We start from the raw sequence: 21,070 nt of genomic DNA on the forward strand, positions 1-21,070 counted from the left end.
CCTTCACCTCTGGTAACCACTAATGTGTTGTCTGTATCTATGTATTTGTTTTTATTTTGTTTTGTTTCTATTTGTTTTATATTCCACATAGGAGCGAAATCACACTTTTTTTTTGGCCCTTTCAGTCTGATTTATTTCACTTACCATAATACCCTCTAGGTCCATCTATGTTGTCACAAATGGAGATGTTTCATCTTTTTATGGCTGAGTAGTATTACATTGTGAGGCGTGTGTGTGTGTGTGTGTGTGTGTGTGTGTGTGTGTGTGTGTGTGTGTGTATTTGGTTGTGCGTATACTATGATCAAAATAGGCCTGGCCTTTACCCGTGTAAACATACGTTCTCATGGGAGAGAAAAGCAATCAGAGAATCAAACCAACTTATGATTATAAGACATCTCGTATAGTTACAGACAAGCAGGTACTTGAAGCAAACACATGCATTGGACACTTCAGGTAAGAGGGGGAGAGTTACAGGGAGGGAATGTTGTTTTCAGCTGTTACACCCAAATATTATTTCATCTGTCCCCTTAGTTTTGCTCTCCAGGCAACAGGGCCAGTCCCTGCATCTCCGCAGAGCTTTCTTTTCTTTGCGGTTCCAATCCTTTCTGTTAGTGCCACTTCCACCCCTGGTCTCACCTGTCCTTTGTTCCAGTCAAGCCTCCCAGTGTGAGTAAGAATTCAGGTTTTCAAGAGTCAAATTATATCCCTTTTCCTATTGATTTTAATGCATTAATGTATCTTTTCTCAAAATACTGATTTTTTTTGAATTATTGGTTTTAAGGTTACTTTTCCAGGTTTTAGTGGCATCAGATTGACATAAGATCTAAAATTTTCATCTAGAATTTATAGTTAGTGGAAATTAACGTTTCCACTCAGAATTTACTGTAAAAATAGATCGTGAATCATATGGAACCTAAAAACTTCAATTTGACACGGTACCAGCTTCATTTCTCACTGTGCTTCATTAAGTGATGGAATGAAATACAATTTAGGTAACGGGTTCCCTTCAAAAGATTATGGTTATCTCCTAGACCAGGGGTCCCCAACCCCTGGGCCGTAGACCAGTACCGGTCAATGCCCTGTTAGGAACGGGGCCGCACAGCAGGAGGTGAGCAGCGGGTGAACGCGAAGCTTCATCTGTATTTGCAGCCGCTCCCCAGCACTAGCATCACCGCCTCGGCTCCACCTCAGATCCTCAGGCATTAGATTCTCATAGGAACACCCTTCCCTGGTGCCAAAAAGGTTGGGGACCGCCGGTTTAACCAGCTCCAGCCAAGGCCAGCACATGAAATGAAGTTTGATATACATGACGTTATAGCGAGATGACTGGTGCTGAGGGCTCCTCCATCAACCCACAGGGCCTGATTCAATGGTCCAAGTTTCCTTTTTTAACTCCTCTCACCTCTGTGGTAATATTTCCATGATTGGCTATTAAGTATTTCTGTCCTGTGAAACTACAAATTGCATGCATACTGAAAAGAGGAATACTGGGGGAATAGAAGGAAACCAATTTCCAGAGACCCTTTCCACAGCTTCCTCTTTCCACCACCGACAGGCCCAGAGCCGATGCTTAAGGGTAGCCTGGATATTGATCAGAACAGACAAACTGGAGTTTAGAAAAGAACAAAGACTATGGCAGTGCGTGGCAATCTCTTTGTTTTTACCAGATCGTACATGCCAGATATTGGAGGCAAGAGTTGTCATCTTTTTCTATATTCCTAAAGCCTCCTGCAGTACCTTGACTGAAGTGTAGTCAACACTTAGTAAATCCTTTGTTCATTTATTCAACACTTATTGAGGACCTGATGTGTGCCGGGTGCCGTTTACAGTAGTGAAGAAGAAAGACATGGTCCCTGCCAGCATGGAGTTGGTTGGCTAAGGGTGAAGAAAGTAGGGAAAGACAGATATAAAACCACTCAGTAGAGTCACAGTTATTTAATTTAAATTGTACTAAATTGTTACATAGAAAAAATGTAAGGTGCTGTGAGAGTATATAAAATAAAATATTTTCCAAGTTTCCCTAGATTTCTTTAAGGGCGTGACATTCAAGCTGAAGCTTGAGGAAAGAGTTAGAGACATCGAATGGATGGCCAGACGCAGGGAAAAGTGGACAGGTGTATGCTAACGTCCATCCCTAGAAGAAAAATTCACAACATACTATTTACAAAAACTATACCGATGTGAGAACCTCTAGACAATTGAGGTGTGCTCCCACTTTCTCACAGTGCACACCAACTCAACCCAACTCTTTCTCTCCTCTGTTTTGTTTCCATATCAGAAAATTCCACCAACAACCCTGACTTGTTGTCAGTCATATTCCAAGTGACAGGCGTCAGCCTCCTCCCACCACTGGGCATCGCCATAGCCGTCATCATCACCTTCTACTGCTACCGTGTTCACCGGAAGCAGAAGCTGACCCCGTCCTGGGAGACCAACAAGCCACGGAAGCTCATGGAGTTCAGCGAGCATCTTGCCATCATTATGGAAGACGACCGCTCCGACATCAGCTCCACGTGCGCCAACAACATCAACCACAACACGGAGCTGCTGCCCATTGAGCTGGACACCCTGGTGGGCAAAGGTCGCTTCGCCGAGGTCTACAAGGCCAAGCTGAAGCAGAACACTTCGGAGCAGTTCGAGACTGTGGCAGTCAAGATCTTCCCTTATGAGGAGTATGCCTCCTGGAAGATGGAGAAGGACATTTTCTCAGATATCAATCTGAAACATGAGAACATCCTCCAGTTCCTGACAGCCGAAGAGCGGAAGACGGAGTTGGGGAAGCAATATTGGCTGATAACCGCTTTCCATGCCAAGGGCAACCTACAGGAGTACCTCACGCGGCACGTCATCAGCTGGGAGGACCTGCGCAAGCTGGGCAGCTCCCTGGCCCGGGGCATTGCTCACTTGCACAGCGACCACACCCTGTGTGGGAGGCCCAAGATGCCCATCGTGCACAGGGACCTCAAGAGCTCCAATATCCTGGTGAAGAATGACCTGACCTGCTGCCTGTGTGACTTCGGGCTTTCCCTGCGTCTGGACCCCACACTGTCTGTGGATGACTTGGCCAACAGTGGGCAGGTAAGTTAGCCTGGATCCCCCTTACCATGTCCCTGACCCGACCCTTCCTCTTTATCCCTGTCTTTTGCTTCTAGTCTCAAACAGTCTTGCTCTCTGGACACTTGTCTGTGTCCCACTCTCTTTTGACAGGGTGCCATTGCTGATGAGTGGAATTTCTTATCCTCTTTCTTCATATCCTCCTCAGTTTAGGACATTTTCTCCTTGAGTTGATCCATATTTCTTTTCCATTTGCAAATTATTTTTCTTTGCTTCAAACACTGTTAGTACTTTACCTCTATCATTCTCCTCTCCTTATGGTTGTACTCAGCCCATTCTACTCTGTACTCTTGGCAGGTATATTGGTTATTTTTTTATTTTAATTTTCCTACCATTCCAGAAGTCAATCTCCTTGAAGTCCAAATCCATGTCCATTTGGTCACAGCTAGCACAACACCTTGAACAGTCAAAGTGACCAGCGAGTATTTGTTGTGAGTAATGGATTGAGTGAATGACTCGATTGCACTTTTGAAGCATCTCACAGATTAAAACAGAAATCTTTTTAGCTGAGGAGATATTGGAAAGTGACAAGAAATACCAAGATATCCTTTATGAATGACAGAGCCCCATGTTTTCATGCTAGAGGCTGTGGATTCGAGTGGAGTCTCAAGAGCACCACCGTTTTCTCTAACCAGGAGCAGGGACGTGCTTCTGAAGCATTTAGTTACTGCTCAGTCAGCTCTCTGGGTCTGTGGCTACACACAGCCAGTCTTGAGGTAAACATGCTGAAACACGGACAGATGAATGTGCCAGGATAATGAGTCATGCCATGACCTATTAAAAATAAAAATTTCTTCTAACGCATGCCAACAAGAAAAATTCCTTGGGATAATATCAACTCACTTGGCCTTCCTTAGACACTTGAGAAGGTAGACTTCATTGTTGTTTAGTCGAGCTATATGTGCTACATTATGAAATATTTCAAGTGATTCCTTCTCTAGAAATATTTTTTCCTTTTTTCCTTTGTATCCCAATGTTTTCATATTATCAGTTATCGTCTAGATAAAACTACATAAAGATCCAGATTTGATCTTTCACTATTTTCATACAATTTAATTTAGTAGAGATTTTATGAAACTATACTATTTCCTTGGCACACTAGAATGTGCCGTAGGCTAAACAAAGAAGATTAAGACAATCCTTAAGTGACAAAAACTAATGGCAATTATTATTATTTTCACCATAAATCTTGGAATTTTGGGAATGAAAAGATATTTAATTCATAAAGCAAAAATAAACGTCTAAAGTCTCACAGATGTTGACTCCCAGATTATCTGCAAGGATGTTATTGTATAATATGGTGACATATATCATGGGTTAGACAAGGCAGTTCTAGGGTTTGGCATTTCCTTATTTTGGCGTGCTTTGTCTATATTCTTTAAAGGGTTTTTCAGGAAGTGAACACCTATTTTTAAAAATAATTACATACTCTCTACCTTTCTATGCAGCTGTCATTATTTTTAAAAAGCGTTGTACTTTTGAAAGGTTATCTACCCAGGTAGGGGATAAATACCAGCTACATTTTGAAAATAAAAATGCAGTTGGTATTAAATAATGGGCCTCGATGTCTGTTTTTGCTTTAGGTGGGAACTGCCAGATACATGGCCCCAGAAGTCCTTGAGTCCAGGATGAATTTGGAGAATGTCGAGTCCTTCAAGCAGACAGATGTCTACTCAATGGCGCTGGTGCTCTGGGAGATGACGTCTCGCTGCAATGCTGTGGGAGGTGCGTATGGACCCCCCATCTTGGTGCTGCGGTGGGCGTGCCTTCAAAACAATCAAAAAATGATTCTAGGATTGCAAAAGCGTTTACTCTGCAATGAGGGCTAGCTGAGGTCTGGTAGTACACAGCCATTCCAGAACCATTTGGAATTGTGCTAAAAAGTGTAGGTTTTGAAGCCAAAAGCCATGTTTGGTGTATAAAGCTTTTTTTTTTTTTTTTTTAATCTTCTTTCTTGAAGTATAATTAGTTTTCTCTTTTGCCATAGCTCTCCACAGATATTTACATATCTGGTAAGAAATGAACACTAATAATGTAAGAATTATGTTTACTTACCAAGTAGATACTATTATCTAGAAAAGTATCTGCTACATATATATATATATATTTTTTTTTTTGTATTTTAAGGTTTTTCAGAATTTAAGGTCCAAGAAATGGATTTGACTCAAAATGTACTTTTACGGACATGACTTGCCTTTGTTAGGCAAACAAGCAGAATGGTTTGATGTTTTGTTTAGGTTTTGAAAAATCTAGTGAAGAGAAGTTCTTGAAGAATGCAGCGTTCTTCAGGGGCGCAGGGGGGATGTTATTGTTTTAGAAAGTATTGTCCCCTGAACCTTCCCAGACATGGGAATGGCTGAGATCCACATTACTTTATGCTTTTCTGACTCTCCTCTCAGCAGTCTTCTTCAATTTGTGACAGGTGTCAGTCTATCTTTGTCCTTCATGACCTTGACACTTACAAAGAATTTAGACCAGTTATTTTATAGATGGTCTCTCGCTTTGGGTTTCTCTGATGTTTTCTTACGGTTAGAGTGAGATCTTATATTTTGGGTAAGAATACCCCAGAAATAACATGCGCTTCTCAGTGTCTCATCCTGGGGACACAAGATGTCAGTGTGACTGTTCAATTGGAACACTTGGTGAAGGTGGCACCTGTAATTATTTTTTCCCATTTGTAATTAATACATATTATGGGAAGGTGATTTGACCTGTTTCTAAAGATACTAAACATCTGTAGAGTAAGGATACTAGACCTGTTTCTTATCATAATTTTACCTAATTTTAGGATCCATCACTAGTTCTTACCTGTAATAATTATTACTGTAATGTTTTCCTAACAGTGATTTTCTATTTTTTTATTCCTTCTACATTGATTATAGATATTCTATTGTAAGGAAGATCTGTCTTTTTGCCATCCCCTGTTATTCATTTAATCATATATTTATGTTAGTATGGAGTTATAGATATTTTATTATGTGGGTATTCAATATTATGAATAATTATTTTTGCTGCTCAGATTGCCACAGCTTTGGGTATTGGGACAAACTACCCAACATTTTGTCCAAGGTGGATTTGGTTGACATTGTTGCTGGCTCTGATTCTTCATCCTGTTTAGAACATGCTTAGCCAACTTTCCAGGATGGGTCCAGGCCACCGCCTCCCACGAGGCACCTTGCTGTACCATCATCACCTAGTTCCCTGAGTCCCTGCATGGGGACAGCAATTCCTATTTGGCTGACACCGTTATTTTCTGGTTTCTTGCCTGAGATTTCTTCCCGCATAGCACTTTTAAAAGTAACTTGGTTTTTCCTTGCACAGTGAAATTGTTTAACCAAGTTTCAACCACTGAGAATAATTTTCTGTTTGAAAGCTTTGACAGTTCCAAAATGAATCCTTAGACCGGTATGAGTTGTGTTAAGAGATGATGCTGTTGTCACTGTCAGAATAAATTTACCTAAATTTTGGTATCTTTCCTATCCTTTCAAACCGGTTATTCTATAAACATGAGCTGAAGATTGTGTCTCCGTCTTCCGCTCTGTCAGGGCAGCCAGCTTATTAGGGCCCTGCGTGAGCGCCCTGCCTTCACTGCTGTTGATGATGGAAGCCCTTTCCTGTTGATATTTGCTGAGTGTGGAAGAATCCGGGCTAATGGAGAAGAACCGGGCTCACCGACTTTTATGAGGTCTAAAAACAGTCTGGTATAAACAAGTTTTCCCAAGGAAGGAACAGGATCTCATTTGTTCAGCTTGTCTCAGAAAACCTTTCATAACCTTTAGGGTAAGAACAGACAGCATTTGGGGAACAGGAAAGAGGCCATCCCGGTTCTCATTTTGTTTGATCTTCAGCCCACGGTCTTGTTTCTCTCATCTCCACTCAGGCTGAAAAAACCAGAGCTATTTATCTACCTTAATTTTTGTCCAACAAAAAACCTTTTACTCGATTAAGTGTGTGAACTCACATATTCAACCTTTTCTTTTAACTTCTTTTAAGAGCTTTTTTCCTTTTTATTTTGTCTTAAAAATCTTAAAGTCAGATTTCTTAGCCTTGTCTTAATTTTAGACTTTTCTTTTACATTTAAAGAGTCCTTTGGAAGGTGTGTAAAGGCCGAAGGTGGATGTGTTCTCTCCTAGCTGTTATAGAAACACGCAAGGAAAGACAGGTCTTGCTCTCAAGAAGCATGTAGTCTGCCGATGAAGCACTTTTATTTTTTTCCCCTTACTTTTAAAAAATTTATACGTGCTGACACATTTATCACCTTACAAAGGCAATCAATAATAATTCCCTCTAGTTGATGTTGGGCTTTAAATGTATAAGGTGTTAGACAGAAGGCAGGATGGGAAAGGGCTTTCCTTAAAGCTTAAACTTCTTTTCTGTGACTTGAACACAACATATGCAACTGCTGTTTTTTATTGGCAGTCTCATTTCAAAAAAGGAAATACGGAATATGCTTTCCTTCGTATGAGGAATTATAGATCAGTATTTTAGTTCACAGCATAGCTCAACTAATATTCCATCCAGTTTATTCTAAGTGGGAGAACATCTAACTGAATGAAGTAGGACCGAGCATCAGGGGACAGACAGTCTTGCAGGAGAAAGTGAAATTCCACCTTTCCTGCTTTCAAGTGACGCCATTCTGTTCTTAGGGTTGATCCCAAACCCTTCTGCCAAGCCTGGCCCTTGCCAGCCTCTCTAGGCTCCTCTTCACAAAGCACTCTCGTTCTGCGGTCATCTTTATGGATTTCTTTTAGGTCCTACCTCCAGGCTTTGTCTCTTGCTGTTTGCTGGGACAGGAACACAGAAATCGACTTGTAAACAGGCAGTGCCATTTGGTTATGGTTTGTGCTGCAGGAAGGTAAAGCAGAGGGCACCGGAGACTGAACGTCCACATTAGCAAGGTCAGGCCCTGGGGGACAAGTCAGCTCTCAAAGGATGGGTGAGACTCAGGAGTGTCCTCTTAAGTTGCTTCTCTGCCTGCCAGCCTCTCCTCTGTGCAGAGCAGCACAGGGGAAATGGGAGAAAGTGGTGGCATTGCACCCAGAAATCCTCACTCCTACCAGGCGAGAGAATGCAAACGTGGCAATAGCAGCCTTCTGAAGCCAACTGGTGCAACTTCCTAAGCACAAACTTCCACCTTGGTGCTTAAGAGATGAGTTGTCGTAACTGAAGAGGAGGGCTTTCTTGGTAGCGGTAGGTCTGGTCACAAAATCAAATGCAAGGGAATAATAGCTACCATGACGTGGGCACTTGCTTCAGGGATCAGCTCACTTAATCTAGCAAGGACTCTTTGAAGTATATACTGTTATTAGCCCCATTCTACAGATGAGGAAACTGAGGCTTCAAGAGGTGGGAAAGCTGTGGAGCCAGGAATCAAAACCCTGTGTGTGACTCTAGCCCACAGGCCCTAACCCTTCCTGGTACGTGCTGGCCTGACCTACGGAGAACATGTTTAATAAATGGTGGGCATGATTACCATTATTATTATGGATGAGGTAGCCAGTACTAATTTGTGCATCTTGGCCTTGGACTCGAAGCCTTTCTGGAAGCGATCTGACAAGACAGTCACACGTTGGGGAATATTCAGTGATGGCCTCATTTCTGACGTTTTCCAGTGATTGGCTTCCCTGTCTCCAGATGATTCTCTGTTCCTAGAATCCAAAAGCTATTAAATGTATAGCATGTTGCAGGCTCAGTGCCTTGAAGTCTGGAATAATGTCCTTATTCTTAAATATCTCTGAAGATGTGTTCATTCATTGGTTCACTCAACAAATATTTATTGAGTACCTATTCCATGACAGGAATTATTAAAAAACAAACAAACAAACAAAAAACAGTCTCTCTTCTTAAGGGACAGAGGGTCTATTGAAGAGCTAATATCCTAGAAAGGCAGGTGATGAACAAGTAGGTATATAATAGAACATTGGGGTGGGTATGGTAACTTTAGAAAGAGAAAATAAAGCAGAGAGTATTATTTCAGATACTTTGACCATCTGAAAGAAGAGTAGCAAAGAAACACCAAGAAAACAGGGCTTCACAGTTGTTTGAAGAGGGAACAAGACAGGAGGAGGTGATTGGTGTGTTACTGTTTTATAAAGGAGAAAAGTCTTGAAATCTCCATTCAGCAGCGACAAACCGAGACTGGTTCTCTTTTACAAAGAAATCTCTGTTAGCAGCTTTGGGGTTGTTTGGTGTTCATGCAAGCGTTTGTGGGGTATGTGGGAGGCAGATGAAGGCAGGGTGCCTCTCTGGACCCCCCCTGGCAAGCACAGCAGGCACAGTATTCATGTCATCCCCAGCCAAAACTGGCCCACAGGCAGACCAACTTCCAAATCCCTTAGCCATTTGGGCCTTTGAATAGAAGCGGACACACAGCAGCCAGCTGAGCAAGTACTTAACAAAGAGGAAAAACACAACCCCGAGAACGGCTCCAGAGCGTATTGCCAGCTTGCTGCAGTCTTGTGAGACAGACGAAAAGTGCAAATGGATCAAAAAGAAAGAAATGGGAGACATTTAAAAAATAGGGGTGGGAGAGAGGGACTGAAGACTCAAAGGACTAGGCTGGGAATACTTCGTTTTCCTGGATTTCAGGGGAGTATAATTTGGAGGGCAGATGAAACTCGGGGGTATGGCTTCGGGGAAAGCTGCCAACAACTTTGCTGCACCGTTAAGTTGGAACTGCAATCAAAGCAACAGCTGTGTACCAGATGTTGACTCAGAGGAGTATCTGTGCTGTCCAGAAGACTTGCCCTGTGAGTGCTGCAGAAACGGGGGGAGACGCACGTGTAGCTTCTCGTAAGAGCCTTCTGAGAGAAATGAAGGGATGTTGCAAGGGCCTGGACATTCAGGGTAGCTTCCATCAGTGAAAAGGTGGCAGAGAAAGGCGGGGAGAGGGATGCAGGAAAGAAGAGCAGGTTGTTCTCAAGCAGGGAAATGAAGAAGTTTCTTAGGAGCGATGCTTGAGGCCCTTGGGAGGATCCTGAGGTGTTCGACCTCAGTTCACCTAGCTTGGGAAGCAGGCGAGACGGGGACTTGGGCTGAGTATATAACTCTGCTGTGCGGGCATCAGACTTGGTTGGTTGTTTATTTGGGAAGAGCACTCAGGAAATGCCAAGAAGGGAATGGGGAAGTGAGTCACGGAAGGGAAGGAAGCCAGTAAGTGGTGTGTTGTCCAGCGGTTCTGCACTGTGGACAACTGGAACCTAATTCTGCTGGGGACCCTGGTCCGGCATCAAACACACACCTCCGTGTCACGCTACCCAACCGAAGAGGAAGCTGGGTGATTATCTTCTAACTCCCATCCACCGTTAGTTGAGGGCTGCTCCTGGGGCAAGTGGGGAGGCGCACGGCCAGCACTGCCAGCCTGCCCCACATGGAATTGGGCCAGCATGCATGGAAAGGGTAAATGTGGAGGGTCGTGTGGCCAGCAGCCCTACAGCAGTATACAGTCGTCCCTTCTTATCCGCGGTTTCACTTCCTGCGGTTTTAGTTACCCACAATCAACCGTGGTTCAAAAATATTCAATGAAAATTTCCAGAAATAATTCATCACTTTTAAATTCCACAGTGTTCTAAGTAGCATGATAAAATCTTGTGTTGTCCAACTGGGCACGTGAATCATCCCTTCGTTAGCATGTCCACACTGTATATATTGCCCCCGACTGTTGGTCCCTTTGTAGCCTTCTCAATGATCAGATTGGTGTATCAATCAGTGCTTGTGTTCAAGTCATCCTCATTTTACCTAATAATGGCCCCAAAGCATAAGAGTAGTGATGCTGGCCATTCAGATATGTTATCCATCAAAGCTGTAAATTGCTTCCTTTAAGTGAAAAGGTGAAAGTTCTTGACTTAATAAGGAATAAACAAAAATTATATGCTGAAGTTGCTAAGATCTACAGTAAGGACAAATTATGTGTAGGGCTTGGTACTATCCATGGTTTCAAGCATCCATTTGGGGTCTTAGAACATATCCCCTGTGAATGAGGGGGAAAATCTACTGCATAATGATGGAGTGCATCGTTTTGTAGATATGAGAATTGAGGCACAAAAGGTGAGCTTCTCTTTTCTAAGTCCTCATATCTAGCTTACGGTGGTGGAGCAAGGGCAAACACAACTAATAATACCCCTACTTATAATGCATATTGTTGGCACTATTTTTTTACGTGCTAACCTTAGTTTTACTCTCTAAGCTCTTTGCTTTTTTTTTCTTATAGACATTTCCAATTTTTTTAAAAGAGTGGTACTCAGTATAGGTTAGGCAGGTTTAGCACTCTCTGAACTAACCCCACTCATCCCGTAACTTCCTTCTTCTGCAGTTCTTCAGAGAAGGGAGGCCTGAGCCTGGGTATCATTCGATCAAAGGCACAAAGAGGAACTCTAGAAAATACTAATTCCGCTGCCAGCCATGCCCTGATTCGGTGCCTGTGGCAAAGTGTGGCAGTCTTTTTTACCCCACCTCCACCACCAGCCACCCCGCCGACTTCCCTAAACCCAGAATGGTTTAATGTCGGTAAATAGTAGCGGTAAGGAGAGGGGTGCTCTTTGTCATCGGGGTTTTTTTTTTTTTTTTTTTTTTTTTTTTTTGCATAGCTTGTTTAGAAATTACAAGCCATAACATCTAACAGGTCTCAGAAGTTTCCCGTTCTCGGGGTCATATGGCGGGGGAGGCCTAGCCAAGGCCGCGGGGGACACATTTGTCACACTTGTTCTCAGCTGTGCTTGTTCTGTTTGGGGGAGAAAGAACTCACTGAAATGCTTGGTAGAGAGGGGAAATCGTGAAAGCTTCCTAAAAAGGCAAAGCCTTTTCATCAGAGTAACAGTAATGCAGCCAGCAGTTCTGAGTGCTCTTCCCAGAATCCAGCGCATTCCTTGGCCTCAGTTTTCTCAACTGTAAAATGAGGTGTTGCATCACATCTCTCAAGACTCTTTTTTACCATTCTCTATCTGACTCATTTGAAACCCTTAAAATATGTTAAATAACTTGCATTCATTTCCTCTGTCAAGATGCAACTCATATTCCTTGCAAAGCATTTAGAGAAATGCTGCTCCGAGCATGGTCTGCAGAAGGTGCTGGTGCTCAAACTTGTTCTTTCAGACTTGCGATATGATAAGGACAGAAACTGAGAGAAGCTATTTAGTAACTTTAATAGCAACCTGGTGTTGCCATGACACTCAAGTGGATCCATTTTTCTTATAATTCATTTCTACAGAGTTTTGATGAGGCCTCAGTCCCCAGCGAATTGGGGGCAAAACACCTGGCCTTTTATAAAAAATAGAAGTACTCATCTACAAACAACAAAGGAAAAATTTAAATCACTTTTAATTCCATTATTCAACCTAAGTCACTTTTGTGAAATGACTGGTTAGAAGTGGAGAGGGATTTCTTTTTGTCTATATCCACCTGTTTAGTAATTTTTGTAGTTTTAATTACATGCATTAAAAAAAAAAATGTAAGGACCAATATGAAAAATAAATAGATAGGGATGAAAGATATGTAATTCGGCCCCAGTAATTTTGCCAATGTGGATTAGGTCATCTCAGCCATGGATAACTGAAACCATGTGGAGAAAGTTGGAGTTGAAAACCAACTTTCTGCCACTCGCCCGCTCTGCTAGATTCCCCAGGACTGCCCAGGTTTCAATGGGTGAAGTTCTGTCCTAAGAGGGGCCATCGGTGCCCACCTGGCTGGCAGAGGCTTCTTGACCTCTCTCAGGGTTCAGGCTTCCACCCAGGTGTCTGTGGCCACCTCCTTCTGCTGAGTCAAAGTAAATGTCCTTGGTATTCTGAGAGACTCTGAGGAGAACTGAGGAACAGTCGGGAAATGGCCTCCAGAAAGGAACGGCCTCCAGTGTAATGTCTGTGGATGACCATCCTCTGTTCATAGAGGATGTCCTCAGAATGGCGTTGCCTTAATTAAGAGCCCCATCCCCCTCCCCCAAAGGCAATGCTGCCTGAGGGTGGTTTTCGTGACTGCCACAATCAAATAGTAAAGCTGCTGACTGAGACACAAATGGCCATACACTGCCCAGCATTAGGCCATCTTTATACCCATTATAGGGCATGATAAAAGAAAAAAAATGGGTGGGCGTAGGATGTTCAAAATGAGGGAAAGAGCAAAGAAAGAGGAACTGCAAAAATTCACAAAAGGATAAAAGGCAAACTTCACTGTTTTGGAAGATATGTAAGTATGACATTTCCTAGAAGTTTAAGAAAGGTCAGGTTAAAACATGCATATAGTTTAAGTCCCCATCCCCATTCCTAACCTGAAAGACGACTTCAGTACCAAGGGATTGGAGTTTGCCATTTGGGGTCAACTGATGATCGCCCCAGACTCATCCATTTTAAACTTAGAAGTTGGCAGGAGATTCATAGATTCACACTCTCCCAGTATGGCTTGGGGAGTCTGTTTAGCCAGCCCCTTTCAGGTTATACTTGACCTTCCTTCCCAAGGTAATCTCCCACAATTCAAAGATGAGAAGCAGGCCTCATACCCCTTGGGAATACTAGGGAATCTTACAATTTCCCAAGGGTTTAGGAAAAGTAGGAAGTAATTGAGTTAGGGGAAGGACTACTGCCTTTATCTGCTTTTCCATAGAATCATTCATTACTTTTTTTTTAAGCAGAAAGCATTCCCATACCTGATGGCCAGTGCCATCATCTCCCAACTCTAACCCATTCCCCATGGACCACATGGAACTTACTATTAAAGTAACAGGTGTGGTTTATATGACTTGATAAGATTAGGACTTCAAATGAAAAATTGGCCTGGGTTAGTTATATCTCAACTAAGGAGATTTTTCCTTTGTTCTCAAGGAATCTCAGCCACGAGGTCAGCAACTGGCATTGATTCTGATCCCAGCATTTTTCTCCCCTAATTGTGGTCATCCTCTTCCCCATTCTGAGCATTTGCTGTGGGGGTTGTTAATGGGCTAGTACCTTAGTTTCTCGAGAAGAGGGCACATCAAGGCTTCCTCAGGGTGGCCTTGCAACCAAGGTCAATGGTGCAATTTAGCTGAGAGATTGACCTGGGGAGAAAGGAGAAAGCACTTCCTTGGCAGCTGTGTTAGGCCAGCTTTACTAGAAGTTGAGTCTGATACAAAGATTTTTGTGCAATGACTTATGGAGGCTAAGGTCTCAACAGGAGGAATGAAAGGAACAGGAAGGGGAAGGAATTCACAAACCTGTAGTTTCAGGAAAGGGGCAGCCTCAGCCTGCTCTACTGGGGAGCTCTGGAGTATGGATTGCACCGAGTTATCTCCCCTCCCAGAGGCAAGAGGGTTGGACTGTTAAAACTCCCACAATAGTTTGTCATTGGCTTCAGGCTGCCCCTGGGAGTGAGGCTTTTGTGTTCCAGAAATCACCAGGCCAGGCAGCTTCCATCAGCCAAGGACAGTCTTGAGAGAAGGGTGAAGGTTTGAGCCCTTAGGACTCAACACCTGCAGTGGCTGGAGCCTCGTGCTCTCAACTTGATGAAGGGATGGATCACCAGGCCAGGCAGCTTCCATCAGCCAAGGATAGTCTTGAGAGAAGGGTGAAGGTTTGAGCCCTTAGGACTCAGCACCTGCAGTGGCTAGATCCTGGTGCTCTCGACTTGATGAAGGGATAGATCTAGGCAGGCGCCAGCCACACCAGCGATGGCAGCCAAAAGAGTTGGAAATGGAGAGTCAGTGAGCTGATACATCATCTAAGGAGAAACTTATATACAAATTCTCTCTAGTCTAGTCTAGTCTAGTCTAGTCTGGTACACATACCTCAAGGTATGGTACTAACAGGGTATTATATTATTCAATTAGATTGGATTACAAGATAACTTAGAAGGGGACATGGAGGTCATTCAATTCAGCCCCTTCATCTTATAGAAGAGAAGAATTAGGTCAGAGTAAACCCTTATTGGGAACCAGCTCTGATTTTCAGTCTTCTGCTTTTCTTGACTTCAAGCCAACACATATTTATCAAATGCCTACTGTGTGTAAGGCATAGTTTTAGGCACTGAGCAGAAAATTTCAAGACACAAAACTCAGCCTCTGCTTGGGCCTTAGAACTTTACAGTCTGGTAGAAGATACTGGAATGGAAGAAAAAAAATAAGAATAGTATACACATCAAAATTTAGATCTCATTCCAAAAGCAGTATGGATTAAGTGCTATGGGAACTCGAAGGCAAAAGTAGACACATGGAAGAATGGTTTGTGCTTGTCTCGATGTGATGGGAGGCTTTCATTCCAAATTTCCCTGTTTTTCAAACTGTGTAAAAATAAAATATCCTGCCAGCTCTTCTATTTAGGCTGAAGAAGATAAGCATGCAAGTAGGGTTCTGGAGAAGGGGGAAAACAAGAAACAAAAACAAGCCACCCCTTTTCAAAATATCATTTTGCCTCAAAAGCTTCTTCACTTCTTAGCCTGGAAGAGCAAAATAGTGAAAGTATTACTCATCAAACATAATTATTTTGAAGCTAAGAGCCAAAGGTCTTACTTCCTTTGGAGAAAAATGTTGAATCCAGCCCAGAGATGCTTTACTGCTAGAGTGTTTTTTATCTTTTAAATTTTCCTGTGCCTCACTGACGTGTGTATTAGTCCACCCACTTAAATTAGTGTGTTGTTTATGCATTAGCACTTTGGTCAGGACTGAAGATTCATTCATTCATTCATTCATTCATTCAGAAAGCATTTACTGAGAGCCTAATGTATGGGGGGCCCTCTCATGGGTGCTGGGAATACAAAAATGAGAAAGGGACTCTGAATCTACTCTCGAATACTCACAGTCTAGTTGAGTGAGACAAATAAGCAGGTGATTGTATTACAATATGACATATACTAAACTAGAGCTCTGCCCAGGACATCCAACTAAGAATGGCGCGGGGGATATTCGAGGAAGTTTCTCTAAAGAAATTAACCTTAGTTGAAACCTGGAGCCCAGAAGGGGTTTACATCATCCTCTATTATTTTCTTTATACCATGTATCATTGAAGGTAAATTATCTCTTAAAATTTTGTTTGTTGATATTATTAACCTCTTTCATTTATCATCTTATTAAATAACATTTCTCAAACTTTTTTCATCATTGCTCTCCTGAGAGCCTCTGCGGTAGTCATTTTTTTCTTAATTGCCAACCCCCTCCACCATGATGTTCCCCCCTGCCCTTATGGCAAAGTATACATAATATAAATTCACCATTTTAACCATTTTTAAGTGTACAATTCACTAGCATTATGGACATTCATACTGTTGTGCAGCCATCACCATTATCCATTTCCAGAACTTTTTTCTAATCTTCCCCATCTGAAACTCTGCACCCACTAAATAGTAACCCTCCATCTTTTCTCCCTACAGTCCCTGGCAACCACTATACTACTTTTGATCTCTATGAATTAGACTATTCTGGGTACCTCATATAAGTAGGATTGTACAATATTTATTCCTTTTTTTTTTGATCTGGCTTATTTCATGTAGCATAAAGTTTTCGAGGTTCATCTGTGCTCTAGCACGTATCAGAATTTCATTCTATTTTAATCTGAATATCTCTATGAAATCTAACATGACATATTAAGTCTGTATACGTGCTGTGCACATTTACAGGGCTACCAACCACTGTCATATATAAAACTTTTTCTACCTCCCAGGAACTAATTTTGCTCCCTTGGGGCAACATCGCCCTGTCAAGAACACCTGTATTAAAATGTCGGCTTCTTTGTGACCATGTTGGTCTTGCTGTATACTCTCTCTCCAGATATTAGCCCAATACCTAGCACGTAGCTCCCATTTGTGGAATACTTCTCAAACTCCTTCCACAGTCACGCCTTCCATCTTGTTTTAATCCATTATTGTTAAAAATTGCTCTCAGAGTTAGCACAGGTATATTTTGACACTTGCTGTCTTATTCTGTCCAGCCAGACCTCCCAACATGCTCATGTCCCCAGGCTGCATACACCCTTCTCAATGTCCCTGTGTTTGCCCGCTTTCTTAACAGAGGTGAAAGATTATGAGCCGCCATTTGGTTCCAAGGTGCGGGAGCATCCCTGTGTCGAAAGCATGAAGGACAATGTGTTGCGAGATCGGGGACGACCAGAAATTCCCAGCTCCTGGCTCAACCACCAGGTAAGGAATGATTATATTGAGGGGAGAATAAGAGTCATCTGAGGCAGGCTCTTAGGTAGGAGAGAATTCTGTGCTGTTGGGTTTCTATCTGAGAGCAGGTCCTTTTGTGTTCTGTGATCCTCTTAGGTTTCGTGTATAAAGAAAATTTCAATAAAGTGGGATGACCCTGTGATTTTAAGTTCCAGCTGGCAGGTAGAGACAACATTCAAAGAGAGCTCACAAATAATCATCTGAAGGATATTTGTCACATTGTCCAAGTCCCCGTGGTTCCGGTTAAAATATTTTGTTTGTGGCCTCTGCCACTCACCTCCTGCCTTTACATAGGGAATTTATGTTTTGTTCCTTTCTGGGTTCCAAATGTTTTCTTCTGGGAATTTTCAGCCCTGGAAGGAAATACTTAGCAGAGAGAAATAAGCAGAGTTTGTCAGCCAGCTGGACCGAGGGGTGACTGCCGTGCACCCTGTGCAGGCTGTACACACAGAGCTGGGAAAGGGGAGGCCAGCGCCTCACTCCGGAATAAAAGAGCAGAGAGGAAAATGCAAACGAACAAACAGGAAATCTGTCCATTGGAACATTTTAGTAGCTTCTTTTTTTTTTTTTTTTTTCCTTTCAAGAAATGGTGAGTAAGGCCATCCATCGCAGGGCCGTAGTTTTGGACTTATAAGGAGGCCTACCCAAACCCTTGGCCTGGGGGCATTTTGATGAAGGCAGTGGGTCAGAGGGAAAGAACAAAATGATAAGTCACGAGAGCAAGAGGCCTGTCCGACACACCCAGGGAAGACCCCTGAATGAAATGAGAGAGAGAGCAGGGTGCCCCCGGCTCACTGACCACTGTTCTTCCTACTGTGGAAAACCTTCTGTTGCCTCCTTTGGATGAATCCCCTTATCCCGTGAAGGCTGGGGCTCAGGCACAGGTTTTCCTAAGGGCAAGGCAAATTCGGATAAGAAATAGAGACAGCCAATCAGGAGCAGTCGGGAAGACAGATGGAGCAGGAAGCCTGGCTTGTGCTAGTCCTGGCCTAGAGCCACTTCCAAGGACAGAACCTAATAAAGCTGGGGAGAACGTGAACCCAACCGTGGTAGCCCAGGGCCTTCCGGGGGGTTCGGGCAAAGCCTCTGTGACTGTGACAATACAAGACTGTTTTGTTAGCTCTGAAATCAGAAGGCACGAGTGTTGTTTCTTTCAAACTCAGTTGACTCCTAAGCTGTACATTTCTCGTAATGAAACCATTATTCATGATGATAAAATTCTGGAAAGAATTTACATAATACATTTTTTTCTCTTAATGAGATTTGTTGCCCTATTGATTTCAAGTTAATGCTTAATATTTAATTTAATTTACTGCCTGTAATTACGGTGTCAGAATAAAATAAATGTTACTTGTGTACCAACAATAACACTCCACTCTTACAAGGGCCATCAATCAATACCGTCAATTAGGTGAATTATACAATTAATTCAACATCATGAACTCACTCGCAGCGCGGGAAGGGAGGGAGAGGCTCCTAGGTGTGCTAGGAGAGTTACTAGTATGGGGACAGTGCCGGCTCTCAAGGCAGTGTTGGGATTCATCCATTCCACCCGGGCAACAGTGTGAGGGGTCATCAGTGATAATGTTGAACCTCTAATTGGCAGGAGCGCAATCTGTTTCTGCCTCTAAGCCTATCCGTTTAACTCTTGCACAGTCTGTTTCTGCCTCTAAGCCTATCTGTTTAACTCTTGCCTGCTTTATTTAAAAAAAAAAAAAAAGACTTGAAATGATAAAAATATTTGCAATGCAAAATAAAAATGAAGGCCACGAGAGAAGACCCTTGCCATTGTGCTAGCAGCGTTTCCTGGACAGGTCTTTTGAATGGGGCCATTATGGGGTTTAGATTGAACCCTCCAAAATGGCCTAGAGCCAAGCTGGTCTGGCCAACAGAGTGTTTCATGGGGTCCAGCCTAATGCTGGAGAGGGGCGGGGCATAGCAGCGCATCCTTAGCAGCTGCCACCGACGGACTCGACAGAACATGTGGACTTCACAAATTAAAACCAGACTAATGCCTAGACTTCACTCTGACGCAGATAGTCAACCCCATTAAAATAGAAATGTGTCTATGATTCCAACTGTAAGACACTCTGGCAAAGGCAGAACCACAGAGATAGCTAAAGATCAGTGGTCGCGAGGGGTTCAGGGAGGGAGAAAGGACGAGTGACCAGGTGGAGCACAGAGGATCTGTGGGATACTGTCATGGTGGACACGTCATTTGACCTTTATTGGAACCCCTCGCCTGTACCCTAATGTAAACTGCAGACTTCAGTAGGTAGCAATGTGTCGCTGTTGGTTCATTGACACCAACAGCGACACATTGCTACCTACTGAAGTCTTTGCGAGATGTTGGTGTGAGGGAGATTGGGGGGTGGGAGGGGGTGTGTGAAAACGCTTTGTACTTTCCACTCAGTTTTTCTGAGAACCTAAAACTGCCCCAAACAATAAAGGCTAAAACTGCTCTGAAATAGTATAAAGGTATGAAATGATATTGGGGGCCACTTTGTGAGGACTTTCAGGTATTGGGGATGCTATTTTACCCCAGAAGCCTACTGGAGGCCCTTTGTACTATCTATCTCTCCATCTCATGACTTACAGTGATCAAATGGCACCAGAGCGAATAGGTACAGCAGGTGTCCAGGGCATTGTGCAGCCCCCTGCACAGCCCCTTTGGTCCTCATGCAACTGGCCAGCCTCATCCAGTGAGCGCTCAGTCAGAATGTGCTAGAGGCACAGGCTCATTCTCACCTGGCCGGCACTGCAGGAACAAGGCCAGGCGGCCACCTTGCCCTCCATGGAGCCCCCTAAGCCAGTGACTCACGTTGCCTGTGACTTCTCTTCCCCTGCAGGGCATCCAGATGGTGTGTGAGACTCTGACCGAGTGCTGGGACCATGACCCTGAGGCCCGCCTCACGGCCCAGTGTGTGGCCGAGCGCTTCAGTGAGCTGGAGCACCTGGACCGACTCTCGGGGAGGAGCTGCTCCGAGGAGAAGATTCCGGAAGACGGCTCGCTGAGCACTACCAAATAGCTCTCCCAGGCCAGACTGGGCCAAGTCCAAAGAGGCCACCCCTGTCGCCAAAGAAGAGAGGCAGCAGGAAGCTGCCCCTAAACCGATGCTTCCTGGAAAACCAGGGGTCACGCCCCTCCCTGTAAACTGTGGGATTGAGCGGAAACAGCAGTGGCAGGGAGTGGGTGACATGAAGCATTCTATGCCTTTGACGTTGTCATAGGATAAGCTGTGTTAGCAGTTCCTCAGGAAATGAGATTGATTTTTACAATAGTCAGTAACATTTGCACTTTATTAATGCCTGTATATAAATATGGAATAGCTATGTTTTATATCTATATCTATATATGTCTATATCTATATATACAGCCATACTCTGGAAAGAGACAAGGAAAAAGATCAAATATTCCCAGGAAATTGGTTTGACTGGAGAGCTCCAGAGCCGAGCTCAGAAGAAGGGATCCATGAAAACATTAGCACTTGACAATCACACGTGAGATGGTTCTCTGACTACACACGAGGGGGAACTTTGCATTAGGAGCGAGCCTCCATGTCTCAGAGACTGCTACGGCCACGTTGCATTCGCTTTCGCAAAATAATAGTTCCCTGCGTGTGGGTCTTCTTCCGGCCACGGAGCTATTTATAGTCACCCTGTTTGGGGACCAGACCCTGCAGTTCCTGTGTGCCATTGTTTCTCCTGGACTGTTCACCTGAGCTTCAAGCCCCACATCTGGTTTGTGAACCACTTTCTTCCACTCGCTCAGAGACTTTGCTCCATGTCTAATAGTTTCTATGTTTTGAGCCCTGTTTTTACCTTAACAGGCTGCAGA

The 21,070-nt window shown here is 43.5% G+C and overlaps 1 protein-coding gene across 3 annotated transcripts in view; it reads left to right on the plus strand.

Moving 5' to 3' along the window:
- The window catches only part of TGFBR2 (transforming growth factor beta receptor 2), an 81,586-nt gene extending 60,522 nt beyond the window's left edge, over window positions 1-21,064 (plus strand). For all 3 annotated transcript variants that reach the window (XM_023533688.1, XM_011360701.2, XM_023533721.1), the window contains exons 4-7: window positions 2,279-3,078; window positions 4,698-4,839; window positions 17,075-17,202; window positions 20,082-21,064. In XM_023533688.1, the coding sequence (XP_023389456.1) occupies window positions 2,279-3,078; window positions 4,698-4,839; window positions 17,075-17,202; window positions 20,082-20,261 (1,250 nt within the window). In that variant the 3' untranslated portion in view covers window positions 20,262-21,064. The remainder of the gene's footprint in view (window positions 1-2,278; window positions 3,079-4,697; window positions 4,840-17,074; window positions 17,203-20,081) is intronic.
- The last annotated feature ends 6 nt before the right edge of the window (window positions 21,065-21,070 follow it).

The sequence above is a fragment of the Pteropus vampyrus genome, unplaced genomic scaffold (genome assembly GCF_000151845.1).
Source record: "Pteropus vampyrus isolate Shadow unplaced genomic scaffold, Pvam_2.0 Scaffold1, whole genome shotgun sequence".
NCBI classification, from domain to species: domain Eukaryota; kingdom Metazoa; phylum Chordata; class Mammalia; order Chiroptera; family Pteropodidae; genus Pteropus; species Pteropus vampyrus.